Source organism: Python bivittatus, unplaced genomic scaffold (assembly GCF_059951505.1).
Source record: "Python bivittatus isolate LINGU-HERP-01145 unplaced genomic scaffold, Pbiv_v1 ctg000580_np1212, whole genome shotgun sequence".
Lineage (NCBI taxonomy): Eukaryota > Metazoa > Chordata > Lepidosauria > Squamata > Pythonidae > Python > Python bivittatus.
Window position 1 is genome coordinate 25,534,890 of NW_028277087.1, and position 16,759 is coordinate 25,551,648.

General features: G+C 40.2%; 1 protein-coding gene across 4 annotated transcripts in view; it reads left to right on the forward strand.

Annotated features, from left to right (window-relative positions):
* The first annotated feature begins 125 nt into the window (after window positions 1-125).
* Window positions 126-16,759, forward strand: part of XRCC3 (X-ray repair cross complementing 3) — a 44,845-nt gene continuing 28,211 nt past the window's right edge. For 3 of the 4 annotated variants that reach the window (XM_088149789.1, XM_025163571.2, XM_007423470.3), the window contains exons 1-7: window positions 126-705; window positions 3,687-3,743; window positions 4,398-4,535; window positions 5,714-5,926; window positions 8,656-8,810; window positions 13,779-13,991; window positions 15,133-15,182. In XM_088149789.1, the coding sequence (XP_088005915.1) occupies window positions 3,689-3,743; window positions 4,398-4,535; window positions 5,714-5,926; window positions 8,656-8,810; window positions 13,779-13,991; window positions 15,133-15,182 (824 nt within the window). In that variant the 5' untranslated portion in view covers window positions 126-705; window positions 3,687-3,688. The remainder of the gene's footprint in view (window positions 706-3,686; window positions 3,744-4,397; window positions 4,536-5,713; window positions 5,927-8,655; window positions 8,811-13,778; window positions 13,992-15,132; window positions 15,183-16,759) is intronic. The other variant, XM_025163572.2, reaches the window with a different exon arrangement.

Genomic DNA, 16,759 nt, shown 5'->3' on the forward strand with positions numbered 1-16,759 from the left:
AGCCACTGCCCCACCACAGCCATCCAATTGGTATTAGACTCACTAAAGATAGACGTCTCTCCTGGCCAATGAAAGTCGAGAAACGTTTCTCTTCGCGGAGCAGAGCTGTTGTTTTCAGCACTACAATGGTGGGCCGACTCCCCCCCCCCCATTGATGTATACTTCTCAACCAATCCCCTTCAAGGCATGTCAGGCACAAATAGGAAAGTGAAATGGGGAGGGAAGAAAGCGAGAGGAGGCTCGGACGCGCGCAGAGAAGAGCATACAACGCCGCATGCGCCGTTTACGTTGACAGCAAAGCTTAGGAAAAGAAGCGGACGGGCGAGGCTTTCGTAGTCCTGATTGGTTATTAACTCTCCTCAGCACTCTATGATTGGCCCACGCCTTCCGCGGGCTAGGCTGACTTCTGGTTGGCGCCTTTCTCTTTTCTGAGGTTAGAATCGTTATTTGCAGGTAGGAAATAGTTTAAAAGTAACTCTTGCCCGTTGGGGTTTTTCAGTGGAGTTTGAGTTGGATGGCTTTTGTCCGACTGTCAGCTTTTGAGAACTCTGTTTAGCTTTCCAAATTGGATTATCTCAAGTTTGTCTGCAGTTCTGACGCTGCAATCGCATATGTGCTCGACAAGAACTAAATACTGAAATCAGCACGTGGAGATTTACGGAGTACGGCACGTTCAGGTTTGTGCCAAGGATTGTCAACGTACTTGTAAGTCAAATGAAATTAATCATGCTTACTTTCGGAATAAACTTTGTACTGTAGTTTTAAACTTCATTTTATTTTTATGCAATGCATTCATTCCATGATGGACTGAATGTAGTCAAAGCAAAACGAAGGGGTCAACCACACACACACAAAAAATCACTTAGGCAACCCAGATGATACAGTTATGAAACACAGGTTTATCAAGGTCTAAGACTCAGTGTTATCCGGGGTTGGGGGTATTATACCTCCAAATACTCGTTGCAAAGGGAGGATGCTGGGAGAGAGGAAAGTCTCCACATCCTCCTTAAGGATATCTCAGAGGTATATCCTTGGCCATTGTGAGACGAAAATACTGGACTACGATGAGCTTGGCCTATTTGAACAGGAGTCTTCTTATGTATGCAACGAAGGTAAGTCTTTGCAAGATGGCAAAATGCCAGTAGAAAAAGCCAAACAGATCTTCTAAGGCTGAAAGTCCACAAATAGCATATTTACTTTTTATGCTGCGGCAATATTTCAAAGAATTGCAAGCTTTTTTATTCTGCAGACTGGCAGTTGTATAAATGGTAGGCTTCCATCTTAAAAAGCTACTCATATTAGAAAGTGAAAGTAGGTGTGATGACAAAAAGGGACCTGTAAAATTGGTATTAAAGCAATACCTTCGTTACTTAGTAAAGTTCCATTGAACCCAAGTGGGACATTTGTTTTAATAAAATTGCCTAAGATTGTGCTGCATGTGCAGGTAGGAAATACTACAAGTTAGGCTGAGTGGAATATACTAATTGGGTCAAAAACATCAGTGAACTCCATGACCAAACTTGAACTAGTCTAAATATCTAAGCCACTGCTCTACATTGTAAGAGTTGGCATGATGTAAGAAATGTTCAAGCCCATCCTATATTTATTTTCCAATATGTGTGGAGATTGTAGAATCACATGAAGGGTCATAAAGAGGGTCTTTTTAACATCTCCAGTGCTTGCTCTTATTTACCCAGATACTCAGGATGTGTAGAAACAAACGTACAAGTGTTGAATGAAAAGTAATGCCTCCAGGGTTACAGGTATCCAGGACATGACAATACTAATGCGCTAGGAACTCTGATGTATTTTTAAGCATCTGTTCTTTCACTTCAATTGGTGGGAAATTGCTGTGAGAAAAATTGTGTTGCTGTCACTTGTGAAATGGAAGCCTGCAATGAGTTCTTGTCAGTGCCCTTTAAGCAATATGCTGTGATTGAATTTTTGACAGGTAAAGAAGTCCCTCCAGTTGAAATTCAGTTTGTTTATAGTGATGATTGTGAAGAGAGTACTGTGTGTTGCTGGGCCAAAAAGTATAAAGATGGTGAACCAGAAAGAGCTGATTTGTGTAATCAGGAAAAAAGTGGACAACTTGTGACATCAGTCAACAAGGTTCACATGAGAAAGGTTGATGAACTGATTAAGGACAATTGGTGGATCACTCAAAGGAAAATTGCTATGAAACTTGGCATTTCACTGGAACATGTGGGTCACATTACGGTATTGATGATCTTCAGTATTGGAAGGTTCATGTAAAATGGGTTCTTTGCATGCTGGCAAGAAAGAGAAAGCTTCAGAAGTTGAAATTTGACAGCAGTTGTTGTCACGCTACAAGAATGAAGGTAAGGAATTTCTTCACAGTATAGTGACAGCCAACAAAACATTGGATGATCATTATGATCCAGAAACAAAGCATCAGTGGATATCATAGAAAGCACCATGGAATATCATGAGAAAACTTCGCTTGTGAATATTTTTTTTGAAACCTAGGCTTCAGCAGGAAAACTCATGCATGGTTACTTTTCAGGGGGATGCAGATAACTTTATTCACATGGATTTTCTAGAACCTCTCATCACTGTCAACTCAGTACATTGCAACGCTCAAAACTTTGAAACCACTATGAAGCAGAGTTTGAAAACACCAGAAGGAAATTTTGCTGCAACATGACAACACTAGGCCTCATACTTCATGAGCTACCCAAGTGGTAATTGTGAAATTGTGTCTCACTGTTTCACCTACAGTCCAGATTTGTTGCCATGTGACTTCAACCTTTTACCAAAATTGAAGGAATAAGCTTTGTGGGCATCTGTCTGACTCGAAGAGGTGGAAAGGACTGTCAAGGCCTGGTTATAGAGGCAAAGTGTAGAGTTCTTTCATGATGGCTTTAAGAAGATTGTCTGTCATTGGAAGAAATGTGTAGTAAATAGAGATTATGTGGAGAAGTAAATACAGGTAACAAAAGAGTTCATTTCAATAATTATTTTCCTTTTCATTTATTAAAATATCCTTACTTAAACTAAAGTCATAGAGATGGAAGCATTATTTTTCATTCAACTATTGTAGGTTTAGAATCTTTTATTCACTTTCAGAACTAAAAGCTTCATTCATATTTCCCCACACATGCTATCCTTCTCAATATCTAACAGGCTAGGTTAAGTCTGAGTACCAGAAGAATAGAGGAGGGGAGCTCCTTACTCATAGTACCTTATTCTGTGTGATTATTGTAAAGTACCGCACTTGCATCCACTTTCACAACATTCAACATGTCTTGGCCAATCTCATGCCTCCTTATACTTTTCCACCTAAGTACCATTGTCTCATCCAGTTTATGTGTGAACCATTCTTCACTCCTCCATTCTTCACCCATCCATTCTGATATTTTTTTCATATGCTACATAACCTGAAAGTAACCAAAACAAACCTATTTGCCTCTGCTTTGAGTGTGTCTCATGTACTTCATTTTACAAGTAGTTGGCACAAAGAACCAAGCAATTGCAAATCAGTATATAACACTGGTAACATATGACAGCATTAAAGAAAATCAGAAAAATAATGCTGAGATCAAGAAGTGAGGCTGATGAGAAAAACTACCTCCAGTCTTTCTGTAAGCATCTTTCCAAAGCTGTATCTTACTCACTTTTCTTCCTCTATGGTATTTAATATGTGCGGCTCTGCATTTGTGAAGAAATGGACTGGGATAAGTTTGAAATGAACCCTAGAGTGATTGCAGCTATTAAAAAAGGTAATATAACTGTTTATGAATCCTTGTTTTATATTGTATACCATCCCTGTATCATTTTGATATATAAATTGTACGAGAAAACTTTCTCTTGCTATATTTGACTGGGAGATTGAATAGACTGCTGTTGCAAGTGGGTAAATTCACATTTAGGTAATGCACTTTGTAACTAAATCTGCTGATTTTGATGAGGTTAGATATATCTAGATCTGAAAAGGAACTAAGGTTGCAATCTGCGATTTTTAAGAACAAGCCCTGTCAGGCTCACTTCTGAATAAACATATGTGAGTGTGTCTGTAGCTGTTGGGAAACTTAGCCTTGCGCTCATTGCTAACCTACAATTCCCAGGAACCCCATAAAGTATAGCCAATGGTAAATGATGCTGTGAATAGTTTAGCAACAGTGAAGAACTGTAGTTTCACAGTTTTGCTTTAGAAAAAGGTACCTGCATAAAAACAGCAGTCTTGCCTCTGCATAATAATTGATGGTGGCAAGCTGTTCATGTCTACTTAGAAATAAGTTGCATTGGGTTGAATGGGGCATACTGAGGTATATGATACAGGATTCCAGAGCAAGAGTAATTATGGTCTGTAAGCCTCCTCCTTTTCAAATAAACAAATCTATGCTGGTTACAGTTAATCAATTTTCTCATTTCAGCAAATATAACATCAATTAAAGACATTTTCCATCTTTCGGGATCAGATTTGCAAAGGTTAACAAAGCTATCCAGGACAGATGTACAATATCTACTAAGAACAATTTCTAGTGCATTGAGAAAAAACTCTGTTCTTACAGGTAAATCTTCAACTAGCTTTTTTTTTCTAATTAATCAATTTAAAAAAATATTAGAGTACTATAAACCTATAAATTTGAGGTATGGTGGGATTTGATTTTCCAGATTTCTGTTAAGAATATAATCAAGCCATTTAACTTGCTCTAAGATTTGAAGTGTTTATATCATAAGATGATAACAAGGCACCTTTGTCTTCTCCCTCTAATTCTGATAACTTGTTTTTTTCCTTATTCCCTGTCCCTTCCCACCTTGTATTCTTTTCCTACTGCCAGAAAGAGAACACTGTGCTTTTGCTGAAGGTCTTAACTGGGTGCCTGCAGAGGATTTCTGAACAAACTGATTAAGAGCCTTTTGTGAACAGCTTCAGGATATCTGGTGTGGGTCTTCCGGGCTGTGTGGCCGTGTTCTGGAAGTTTTGTTTCCTAATGTTTCGCCAGCATCTGTGACCGGCATCTTCAGAGGGCAGGAGCACAGACAGGAGCAGTTCTCTCTGTGCCCAGGATGATGTGACCCTGTTGTGGGTATTTATAGAGATCAGCGAGGGTGCCTGAAGGGAGTTGGGGGGGGGGGTTAACAATTGGCTGCTTGTTTTGGTGTCAGAATATGTATTCTTCCTGGAGGTTAGGCAGGGTTTTTTCTATTGAGTTGTTAACGAGTGGCTGCTGAGGGTGATTAGCATGTTCATTGTGTGAATTATTCACACATCCTGGTGGTTGAGCTGAGTTTGTTGACCTTTTGCAGGCTGTATTTTTCAGGATTGGTAGCTAGGTTTTGTTGATTTTTAGACTTTCCTCTTTTTTATTGAAACTGTGCTGGTGTTTGTGAATCTCAGTGGCTTCCTGGTATAGCCTGGTATAGTGGCTGTTGGTGTTGTCCAGTATCTCTGTGTTTTCAAATAGGATTTTGTGTCCAGTGTGCTTGAGAGCATGTTCAGCTACCCACAACATCATCCTGGGCACAGAGAGAACTGCTCCTGTCTGTGCTCCTGCCCTCTGAAGATGCCGGTTACAGATGCTGGCGAAACGTTAGGAAACAAAACTTCCAGAACACGGCCACACAGCCTGGAAGACCCACACCAGCCATCGTATGCCGGCCATGAAAGCCTTCAACTTCAGGATAATTACATTGAAAGTGGCATACAAGTACATTAAATAAACATGGTGTTGAATTGTCATTTTAGCACTCCAGCTGTTTCAGAACAAAGCCCACAACACTTCCCGAGGCCAGAAGCTGAGTCTGGGCTGCCCAGTTCTAGATGGCTTGCTCCGAGGTGGAATTCCCCTTATGGGAATTACTGAAATCGCTGGTGAGAGCTCTGCTGGAAAGACCCAGCTTGGTTTGCAGCTCTGCCTTTCTGTGCAATATCCATACAAATATGGTGGACTAGAATCTGGTAAGAAATGTATTCTGTCAATTTCTTTTAGTGATTCTGAGCATAATTCTTCACCAACTGCAGTGTTGCATACGTGTGCATTATGATGATTATGGTTTTGTTTATCTTTGGGATAAACAGTGATAAAGCTAGATAGTCCACGCCTTGCTAAAGTTTTAACTCCAAACATTAAAAATCTTCTTCCATTCTTTTGAAGATTTTCAGTAGGCACTGTTCACAAACGTTCAAGCATATATACATCCATAAGGACAAGGAGTTTGGTTTTAAAAAAAAAAATTAAAAGAATTTAGTGCATTTTCCCTTGTTTTGCTCCAAGGGACATGCATGAGAGCCTGCATTTAATTCCCTCAAAAAATGTAAGGGTCGTTACATTCAAGAACAGCTAAATCAAATCAAACTTTTCAGTGTAGGAATTTGCTTTATGCACTTCGGACTATTGTCCCTTCAGCATAGAACCATCTGCCCTAGAGACATTTTCCTTCAAGTGCTGCCTGATCCTAATTTTCAGCCCGCTTTTTTGTCAAAAGATGAAATTCTGTGTAAAGCTTTATGGCATTGCTGGAATCACCTAAATTATGATTTATGGCTGCCAGGGTTGAATCAAACATTTTATTTGCAAGTATGGGTTCTGTTTATGAACTCTGGCCTTTTCATACTAGTGTCCACTGCAGCTTTGGAAGTGGCCCTTTCCTGCCGCTGTCTGGAACACCAGACTTCCCAGGATCCAGCAAGACTCTGCTGGCATTCCAGAGAGCCTTAACAATCTGGCTGCGTTCCTCAGCATGGCTTTCAGGAGGTTACGGGGGCCTGCAAGAGAGGTGTCGCTATGTTGCTTGCTGTTGTCCTCAGCAGCCGTTCTATATATCTATTTATACTGGCTTTTGCTATTGGCATTGGTTTGCTTCTACTGAGTTTTTAATTTTGTTAGCCAGCCAGAGTCAGTTATGAGATGGGTGGCCATATAAACTAATTGAAAAAATAAAAAGGAAATTATTATCCCTTCCCAGCACAAGTATACAGTGGGGCAAAAAAATATTTAGTCAACCACCAATTGTGCAGGTTCTCCCACTTAAAATGATGAGAGAGGCCTGTAATTTTCATCATAGGTATACCTCAACTATGAGAGACAAAATGGGGGGGAAAATCCAGAAAATCACATTGTCTGATTTTTAAAGAATTTATTTGCAAATCATGGTGGAAAATAAGTATTTGGTCAATATCAAAAGTTCATCTCAATACTTTGTTATATATCCTTTGTTGGCAATGACAGAGGTCAAACGTTTTCTGTAAGTCTTCACAAGGTTTTCACACACTGTTGCTGGTATTTTGGCCCATTCCTCCATGCAGATCTCCTCTAGAGCAGTGATGTTTTGGGGCTGTCGCTGGGCAACACGGACTTTCAACTCCCTCCAAAGGTTTTCCATGGGGTTGAGATCTGGAGACTGGCTAGGCCACTCCAGGACCTTGAAATGCTTCTTACGAAGCCACTCCTTCATTGCCCAGGCGGTGTGTTTGGGATCACTGTCATGCTGAAAGACCCAGCCACGTTTCATCTTCAATGCCCTTGCTGATGGAAGGAGGTGTTCACTCCAAATCTCACAATACATGGCCCCATTCATTCTTTCCTTTACACGGATCAGTCGTCCTGGTCCCTTTGCAGAAAAACAGCCCCAAAGCATGATGTTTCCACCCCCATGCTTTACAGTAGGTATGGTGTTCTTTGGATGCAACTCAGCATTCTCTCTCCTCCAAACACGACGAGTTGAGTTTAGACCAAAACGTTCTACTTTGGTTTCATCTGACCATATGACATTCTCCCAATCCTCTTCTGGATCATCCAAATGCTCTCTAGCAAACTTCAGACGGGCCCGGACATGTACTGGCTTAAGCAGGGGGACACGTCTGGCACCGCAGGATTTGAGTCCCTGGCGGCGTAGTGTGTTACTGATGGTAGCCTTTGTTACTTTGGTCCCAGCTCTCTGCAGGTCATTCACTAGGTCCCCCCGTGAGATTCTGGGATTTTTGCTCACCATTCTTGTGATCATTTTGACCCCACAGGGTGCGATCTTGCATGGAGCCCCAGATCAAGGGAGATTATCAGTGGTCTTGTATGTCTTCCATTTTCTAATTATTGCTCCCACAGTTGATTTCTTCACACCAAGCTGCTTGCCTATTGCAGATTCAGTCTTCCCAGCCTGGTGCCAGTCTACAATTTTGTTTCTGGTGTCCTTCAACAGCTCTTTGGTCTTGGCCATAGTGAAGTTTGGAGTGTGACTGTTTGAGGTTGTGGACAGGTGTCTTTTATACTGATAACAAGGTCAAACAGGTGCCATTACTACAGGTAATGAGTGGAGGACAGAGGAGCCTCTTAAAGAAGTAGTTACAGGTCTGTGAGAGCCAGACATCTTGCTTGTTTGTAGGTGACCAAATACTTATTTTCCACCATGATTTGCAAATAAATTCTTTAAAAATCAGACAATGTGATTTTCTGGATTTTTTTCCCCATTTTGTCTCTCATAGTTGAGGTATACCTATGATGAAAATTACAGGCCTCTCTCATCTTTTTAAGTGGGAGAACTTGCACAATTGGTGGCTGACTAAATACTTTTTTGCCACACTGTATATACATATTGAGAAATCTACAGTTGTCCAATCTTGTAGCTAAATTGTTCAGACTGATTGCCACGAAGAGAAGCCAGTAATTTCAGATGGCTTTGCCTTTGCTACAGGTGCAGTTTACATTTGCACAGAAGATGTTTTCCCTAATAAACGCCTGCAGCAATTGATCGAGCAGCTGCCCAAACTGAGAAGTGACGTTCCATCTGAGGTGATGCAGAAGATAAAATTTGGAAATGGAATATTTGTTGAACATGCAGCAGACCTGGTGAGTGGTTTTTCTGGGTGTCAGTGCTTCAAAATCTTAAATCCAATCTGTGCAGCTGAAAAGGATAAGTGATGCTCCATTCAAATGCAGAAAGGGCAGTTTGCAGATCAAAATGACAACACTGTTTCTGTAAATACCACCTCTCAGCAAATCTATACAGAAAAAGGGAGGTTTATTTATTTATTTTTACAAGATATATAAAGTTAGCCTTTCCCTCTCAAATGTTCTCAATACTATGAAGCCAAAAGGTTGCAAACAATACATATAAACCATCCATTAGTTAAACTGTGCAAAAATAAAGAATGGTCTCGTTAAAAAGACCCTAACTTGGAGAAGACATTCAACAGATCAGGTTTGAGCTCCACCACTGCAAAACGCAGTACAGAACTTCTGAAAAATGAGCATTTTTCCTCTATTTTTTTTAACAAAAAGGTAAGCTTTTTGTTCTCAGAGCTGTGAAACTATGCTGGCAAAGTCGAAGAACCCTCAGAAGCTAGAGCAGGGCTGTTATGTGCCTATATTTTTGGCAATAAGTCAACTGAATTATAAAGATCTTGTAAAGAAGCCCATTTCTGTTTTCCTGCACAACCCATCTTGCACATCTTGCCATCAAGAGAAAACTAAAAAATAAAATTGGTGTGAATAAAAATAGATTTTAATCTGTAAAATTGTTCATCATACAAAAACTATAAATAATGTATCCCAAGTCACAGAATCATTGGCTGCCTATTTTTATTTATTTACATATAAAGTCTTAAATGTCATTACTGCCTTGAATTTTAACTTTTAAAAGGTTTGGGCATAGAATGCAGATTATAGTCTGCCTCACTGTTTGGTGTTAATTTGCATTTTTTCTCCACATGCTTCTGATGTTAGAATAGTTTGTCCATTAAGTGGTGGACAGCAGTAAGACTCAGGGGCTGTGATCCAACCGGTCTGCAGTCTTCCACAGATCTATACTCTGGAGACACGGGTGTGGCTCAACAGAGGACAAATTCAACTAGAAGGGGATAGGTGAGATAGAAAAGGAATCAAGCACAGGGAAGACTTGATTTGCTGTTTCAAAGGTGGCAAAGAGAGAGGGGGAGACATTGGCACTGAATTACTGTGCTGCAGGAGTAGAGAATCTTTCCAGCTAGGTATTTCATTGCATGGTTCTGTTTTTAAGGAGAAATTGGTCTGGCTTAATTAGTTGCTTGTTTTTCCTCTGGCATATTCTGTATTCTCTTTTTGTAAGTTCGGTGAGGAGATAAATTGGAATTTCCCCAGTGCACGGTAAACCTTTTGCTTCACATTGCTTCTGTTAATTTTTTTTTTAAGGAAAGCAAAGCAAAAGTGGAAAAATGTACATCAAATGTTTCCCTTTTATTCTTTCCAACCCAATGGCATTGTTCACCGCAAAGTGCGGAACCCCTTTCCCCCGGGTTCTGCCCAATAAGACCCCGAAGACGAGAATTGGCTGTTCGCCTTTTTATTGAAGTGCTTCAAGGAAAAGGACTCCGTCTCGCTAAAGGGAGAGGAGCCCCAAGCAAACTTTTACATCCTTTTTATACTTGTTGAGAAAAAAAAAAGGAATAAACATAATTGGTTACATTGAGATAAGAAAATAGATATGATTGGTTACAATGTTGCGCAGACACATCTGATTCCATGTTACCTATTAGCATCCCATAATTTTAGCATGTTTTATGTTTTCTAAAATCCCCATCTTTGGGGTGTGCGTTTTGCTATGCTAATTAATCAAATATTACCTCTCAGTCAAGCCTCTAGTTTTGCTGATTGAGCAAAGGTTGCCCCTCGGTCAAGCCTCCAGTTTTCTACATCTCTTAACACTCCTCCTTTATCTCTAACATTCCTCCACCTGCCAAACCGCCATGCTGCGGTTTTTACATGACTCAAACTCCCAAGTCTCATCTTCTAACCACAAGGTCTTATTGCTACTCTCAGCATTTTGGAAAGTAATTTCCTAAAAGGGCTCAGAACTGTGGCTGTCCATCTGTCAGAAGAATAATTCTCTCAAACAGAACATAATATAACCATATTTGGTGTGGTGGGAGAAGCTGAAAACAGACAAAAAATATTGATTTAGAAAATGGCCAGGGGCTGCAGAGAAAAAAAACCCCCTCAATGCATCCATGGGGGGGGCAGTTGGGCAGTGGCTGAGCATGCTGTCACTCCTCTCTACTAAACCCCTCCCTTCTTCCTTGATCACATGACCCAGAGCAGCGTGTTTGCTGCTTGGCCTACGCTTCCTGATGTGCACAAATACTGAAAGCCAAACAGATGCAATATGAAGGAAGAACAGAAACTTGTATCCAGAGGCAACACTGATGTAACTATCCTGATTAGAGCCTCTGACACAAACAGATGGGCAGTGCAGTTGTACATACCCCGATTAGTCCCTGGAGCGAAAGTATGTGTGCACACATGGAACACATTACTTTGTTAAACAGAAGAAAATACAAATGCCTCCTATGGCTGCTGCTGGTAAAAGGTTGGAGAGAAGTCAAAAAGCCATGGTTTTTTTTTTTAAGTTTCTGGTGTTTACCTGAACTGCAAGGTCAGTAAACAATGAAATATTTTTTTCCAGTGTTTCCTGAAACTTTCATGACTACACATCAGCCTTTGTAAATGCTTCTTTTTAAAACCAGCTTTTTCTGGTCACACCTCCATATTTACTTGCTGTATTGATACTCCCTATGGGTTCCTGGCAGTGTACAGCATAAAACAGATAATAAAACACAGGATAAAATTTACAGGGTAATATCTTTACTTACCCAGAATGATATTGACATAGCATCTCCCAGTGATAACACCTAAGCATTAAAAGCTCTCCTGAATAACTCCATTTTAGCCACCTTCCTAAATATTAGTAGGGAGCATGCCATACAGACATTGGGGAGGGAGGCTGTTTCAGTTGCTGGAACAGTGGCCAGAAGGGAAAATGAATACAGTACATTAATGCAGTGTTTCTCAATCGTGGGAACTTTAAGATGTGTGGACTTCATGGCTGGCTGGGGAATTCTGGGAGTCCACACACCTTAAAGTTCCCAAGGTTGGGAAATACTGCATTAATGTATTGGTAAGAACCTCTTTCCAGTACGTTGCTCCCGTATTTTGTTTTTCATTGGAATGATTGTCAGCTACACCTCCCACTTTGATGCTCCACCACGAGCAGACAGTAAGAACTGCATAGAGGAAAAACAGATTTATTGTATGGTGCTTTACAAATGGCTTGAAGATTGCACTGGTAGTAGTGCAGCAGAGCCCTGCAGTTAGTAGGATTTACTTCAGGTTGGAGTGGGGTAATTTTTTAGAAGAGTTAGATCACCTTGTGCTGGCCACAGATTGGCGCTTTCCTGTTGGTGTTTAGCTCAGTGCTGATGATGGCATTAGGCAGGAGCCAAGTCAGTGAGTGGGACCATGATTCTCTGGTTTTTCTCTTTCTGAGGTTTTCTGACTTGGGAAGGGAGGAGTATTAGAAGATTGAACTACAGAATGTATTTTGACCCTATTTTAGGGATTTTGCTGGCTCACTATCAGGTTTTGGCAGCACAATTCAGGAGACTTCCAAGAGCATCAAAGAATCTAGTCAGGAGCCATGTGCAGCACATGGGCCATGAATTGCCCAATCCTGGTGTACAAAATTGCAACCTCAGCTCAAAGGAATGTAAACTTTACAATAGAATACCTCTGGCCATACATAGAGTGCTTCTGTCTCACCAGAGCTGGTTTCAAAGCAGTGCAGTGTAGCCATCGGAGAAGAATTCTTGATTGGAATAAGATAAAACTTTATTTTCAGTTTCCTCTTTGTGTATCTTTAAAAAATGGTTCTATTAACATTCTTAAGAGTTCATATAGCTCAGGACCTCTTTTGAACAGACAAAAGTATAACTAGCTACTCTACTTGTATCCTTTGTTCTGCTTTGTTGTTACAAAATCTTTGTAAAGAGAAGGGCGGGGGGCGGGGGGAGATCATCAATTATACCAGTCTTAAGAGAGAAGTATGAAATGCCCCAAAAAGGCCAATGCTCCATTGACACTATTTGTACGATTTTCAATCGCAGTTCCATTCTTAGCAATTATGATTTTGTATTGCTGGTTTCAGTGGAATTTATTAGTCAGTATTAACTTAAGCTCCGGTGTTTTCAGTGAGCCACTTTCATAATGCTGAGAGGGATTGGAATCTTAAATCTCATTTTATAAGCTTAATTAAGATACAGTTTTGGAAAAGGATATAACTCAGCAGGCAGAATATATGCTTTGCATGGAGAAGGTCCTAGGTCCAATTCCTGGACTCTTTAATTATAGATAGGAAGATGGGGATTGACTACTACCTGAAATGCTGGAAAGATGCCACTACTTAGAAAATGCTAAACAATTCAGTAGCCCATCTTGGCAGAAAGAAGCTTTGAATAATCATATTTCCAAGCATAGAAAAAGGGTATCTGGCATATTCTAGAATGAGACTGCTTTAGAATGAGAAGCCATACCAATAATCCTGTTGTAAAAATCTTAATGTAATCCTATTACACATTCAAAGGGGTTAATTGGGACTTAGTCTCAAGATAATGTGCATATATTTGCAACATTTATTTGTTTGTTTGTTTGTTTGTTTGTTAAATTTCTCACCCGCCCATCTCCCCTCAATGGGGGAACTCTGGGTGACTCACACCGAACATCAAAAACATAAATATATATAAATACATAAAACATCAGTTTAAAAACCTTTCTAAAAAGGCAAGTTTTTACATTGCAGTTAAATTCTCACTCAGCTTCCTGAGTCAGTAAGGTTCTGCTTGATTGGTATACAATGCACTGTTCTGCTGGCATTGCAAACAAATGCAAATCAGGATTACTCTAGCTATTGCAGAAATTACTGTGGATCCAGTGGAGCACATATTTTTCACAACTGTGTTGCTCTTGACAGACACCCTGGTGTATTTTCAAATTTCCTTCTTATTACAGGACACTTTCCATGATTGCATTACTAAGAGACTTAGCTTACTGCTCTCCAGAGGTATGGTGCGGCTAGTCATTATTGACTCTATTGCTGCCTTATTCAGATGTGAATTCAGCGCTATGGATTCTCTCCTGAAAGCCAAATATTTACAGGGATTTGGGGCAAAACTTCACAGATTAAGCTGCAGGTTCCAGACTCCCATAATATGCATTAATCAGGTAAGATAGCAGGAGGGCTATGTGCATCTAACTGGTTTTTAACATTTGAATGGACCTTGATTTAAACACTGAAATGAAAGTCATAGTGGAGAATGGAATGTTTGCAGGTAAAAGCTGTTGTTCCCGTGGATCACAGAATTAGGGTTGGCTAATTAACTCTCCCTCTAGTATGCATCAGGAGTGGCAATGCATACCACTTCATAGTATAGCATCAAGTTATATCACCATCATAGTATAGCATCAGATCATGCCTAGAATGGAAGCAACTGGAATCTCCAGTTGGAACTTCATCCTTTATGGGCTGATAGCCAACATAGTGATTTCCTTGTGTGTTATTTGGATACTTGTAAACTGTCAGGTTTGCACATCACTTAGAGTAGGCATTAAGGTAGAGCTACAATATCAAATCAATACAACAATTAGATGATAGCAAAGAGAATTTAGTTGCTCAGACTTTTGCACCCCAGATCTGATAGGCCTACATTAAAGCCAGATAAGGTAGTTGAACAGTCCTCATGCTTGCCTCTGTATTGTAATTTTAGTAGAATTCTTGGCTCAACCAAACACAATATTCTCTTTGAGTAAGGGCCATGGCTATATATGCATGATCTGCTGACAGATACTCTCTTATTCTTTCATATCTGGAGTTAATGCTTATATGATTATTTGGGGGAAGAGAGTACAAAAAATTGAATTAAATTGTGGCTGGGCTTTCTTTTATCTTTTTCATAAGTGTCGTTGTCATAAGGCGCTAGAGAGTACTACAGAGCTTTCATGGTAACTACCCACTTGCTTTTAGCAAAAGCTTCTATTTTGCTGGGAAGGTAAGGGAAGAGGACCTTATCTTTGCTACCAAAAGAAGCATCAGGCTGTGGGGAAAGAACTGCTGTCTTGCATGAAATTATATCCTTCTGTGGGTAACTTGCTGTACTGTGCTCTCCCTTCCTCAATATATGCTGACCATTTTACTTTTAAATGTAATTAGAAGATAAAGTCTATGTCTTCATTTGATGATAATGACAAAAGTATATGGTCTACCCAAAGTACTTTACTTGAAATGAAATTATTTCTTTCCTATTGCTACATTCTGATAAAGCATACCATGTACATTTTTTTCTTGATTTCTTTTTTTGTAATCTAGGTAACTGATGCAGTGGATGAGAGGGAAGACGTTGTTTGGGACGCTCAAAGGTGAGTGGAAAAGGAAATTTGGCATATATGCACACGCGCACACACATACAGTGAGAGAGAGAGAGAGAGATCTAAACACACGCATACATCAACCATTCTCCTATTATTAAAAAAAAGTGAAAAGAGCTGTGTGGTTAATCCTCCTTCTCCAAGCAGCCTGCAGCCCAAACACTGCCAGCTCTGTGTTTACTGCACATAAGAGGACCTTTATTTACACCAGCCTAGCCTGGACAATGCACGTATAGAATGTAGCGGCAAAATAACTGACCAGGGCATCTGGCCATATACTCGGTACTCGTCTGCTGCAATAACTGCACTGCCTGCCAATTAACTACCAACCCAGGTTCAGAGTTTTGCTTCTGACCTTAAATAACCTGTGCCCAGAATATTTGACAGATTTCCTTCAAAAAGGCAAGGCATTGTGAAACCTGGTGAGACAGAACTCATTAAGTAGAATGGAAGGATTGATGGATACACTTTAATCAAAAGGACAGCCTGATAAAAGGGGAGGAGAAATGGCATTATATGTGAAGGAAGAGCACACATGTACAGATCCAGGCATTTTAACATGAGAGTCCATTAAGAACATTTGGGTAAGAACATAAAGAAGGAGAAACAAGTAGGATATTATTATTGGAGCAGGGGAAGGTGCACTGTAGATTACTAAGCCAGGCAGAAGATCTGGATAATTCCCTGCTGGACTGCCTTGTGATGCTTTCAGAGAGAAGAGACATGATAATAAAGGGGGGCTTCAACTTCCAGGATACTGGTTGGAAAATCAGCTCAGCCAAGACTACAAGGTCTCAAAAATTCCTCTGTGTTCTTGCTGTTTCATTTTCCAAAAGATTAAAGAAGAGATGAGGGGATTGGCTTTCCTTGATTTTATCTTGACCAATAGGGAAGTGCTGGTTGAAGAAGTAAAACAGTAGGAGCACTGGGAGAAGTAACCATGCCATCTTCTGTTTCAAGATACTACAGAAAAGGACATTGGAGCATCGTTATACATGCATACTATATTTCATGAGAGCTAATTCTAACAAGTTTAGAGAAATAGGTGGGATTGCATGGATGGGAATCCTCCGGTCAAAGAGTGCAGGAGTACTGAAAGCTTCATAAATATATTGGAAGTACAAGAGCATGTAATTCCAATGCGAAGAAAAAATGGGTGCATTATGAACCATTGTGGATGTATAAGAAGCTTTTGTCTGCACTAAGAATAAAATGAATCACGTACAGGAAAGATTAATCAGCAGAGAAGCATACCAGCGAGTAATTTAATATCTGCAGAAAGTCAGCCAGAAAGGTTAAAGCGGAAAAGGAACGTGAGCTTGCAGAGGAAGCTAAGAGCAACAAAAGACTTGTCTATGATAGTAGCAAATGGAAGGAAAGGTTATTGGGTGGGCCTGCTGCTTGGAGAAAATGGTAGGATTGTAACAGGTAACAGGGAGACAGCCAAGCTCTGGAACTCCTGCTTTGCTTTTGGCCTCTCCGCAAAGGAGAGACATAAGCAGAACAATTGACTTAAGAATGGGTACTAACCCAAATTAAGTGAAGAGATAGAAAGCATGCGCCAACCA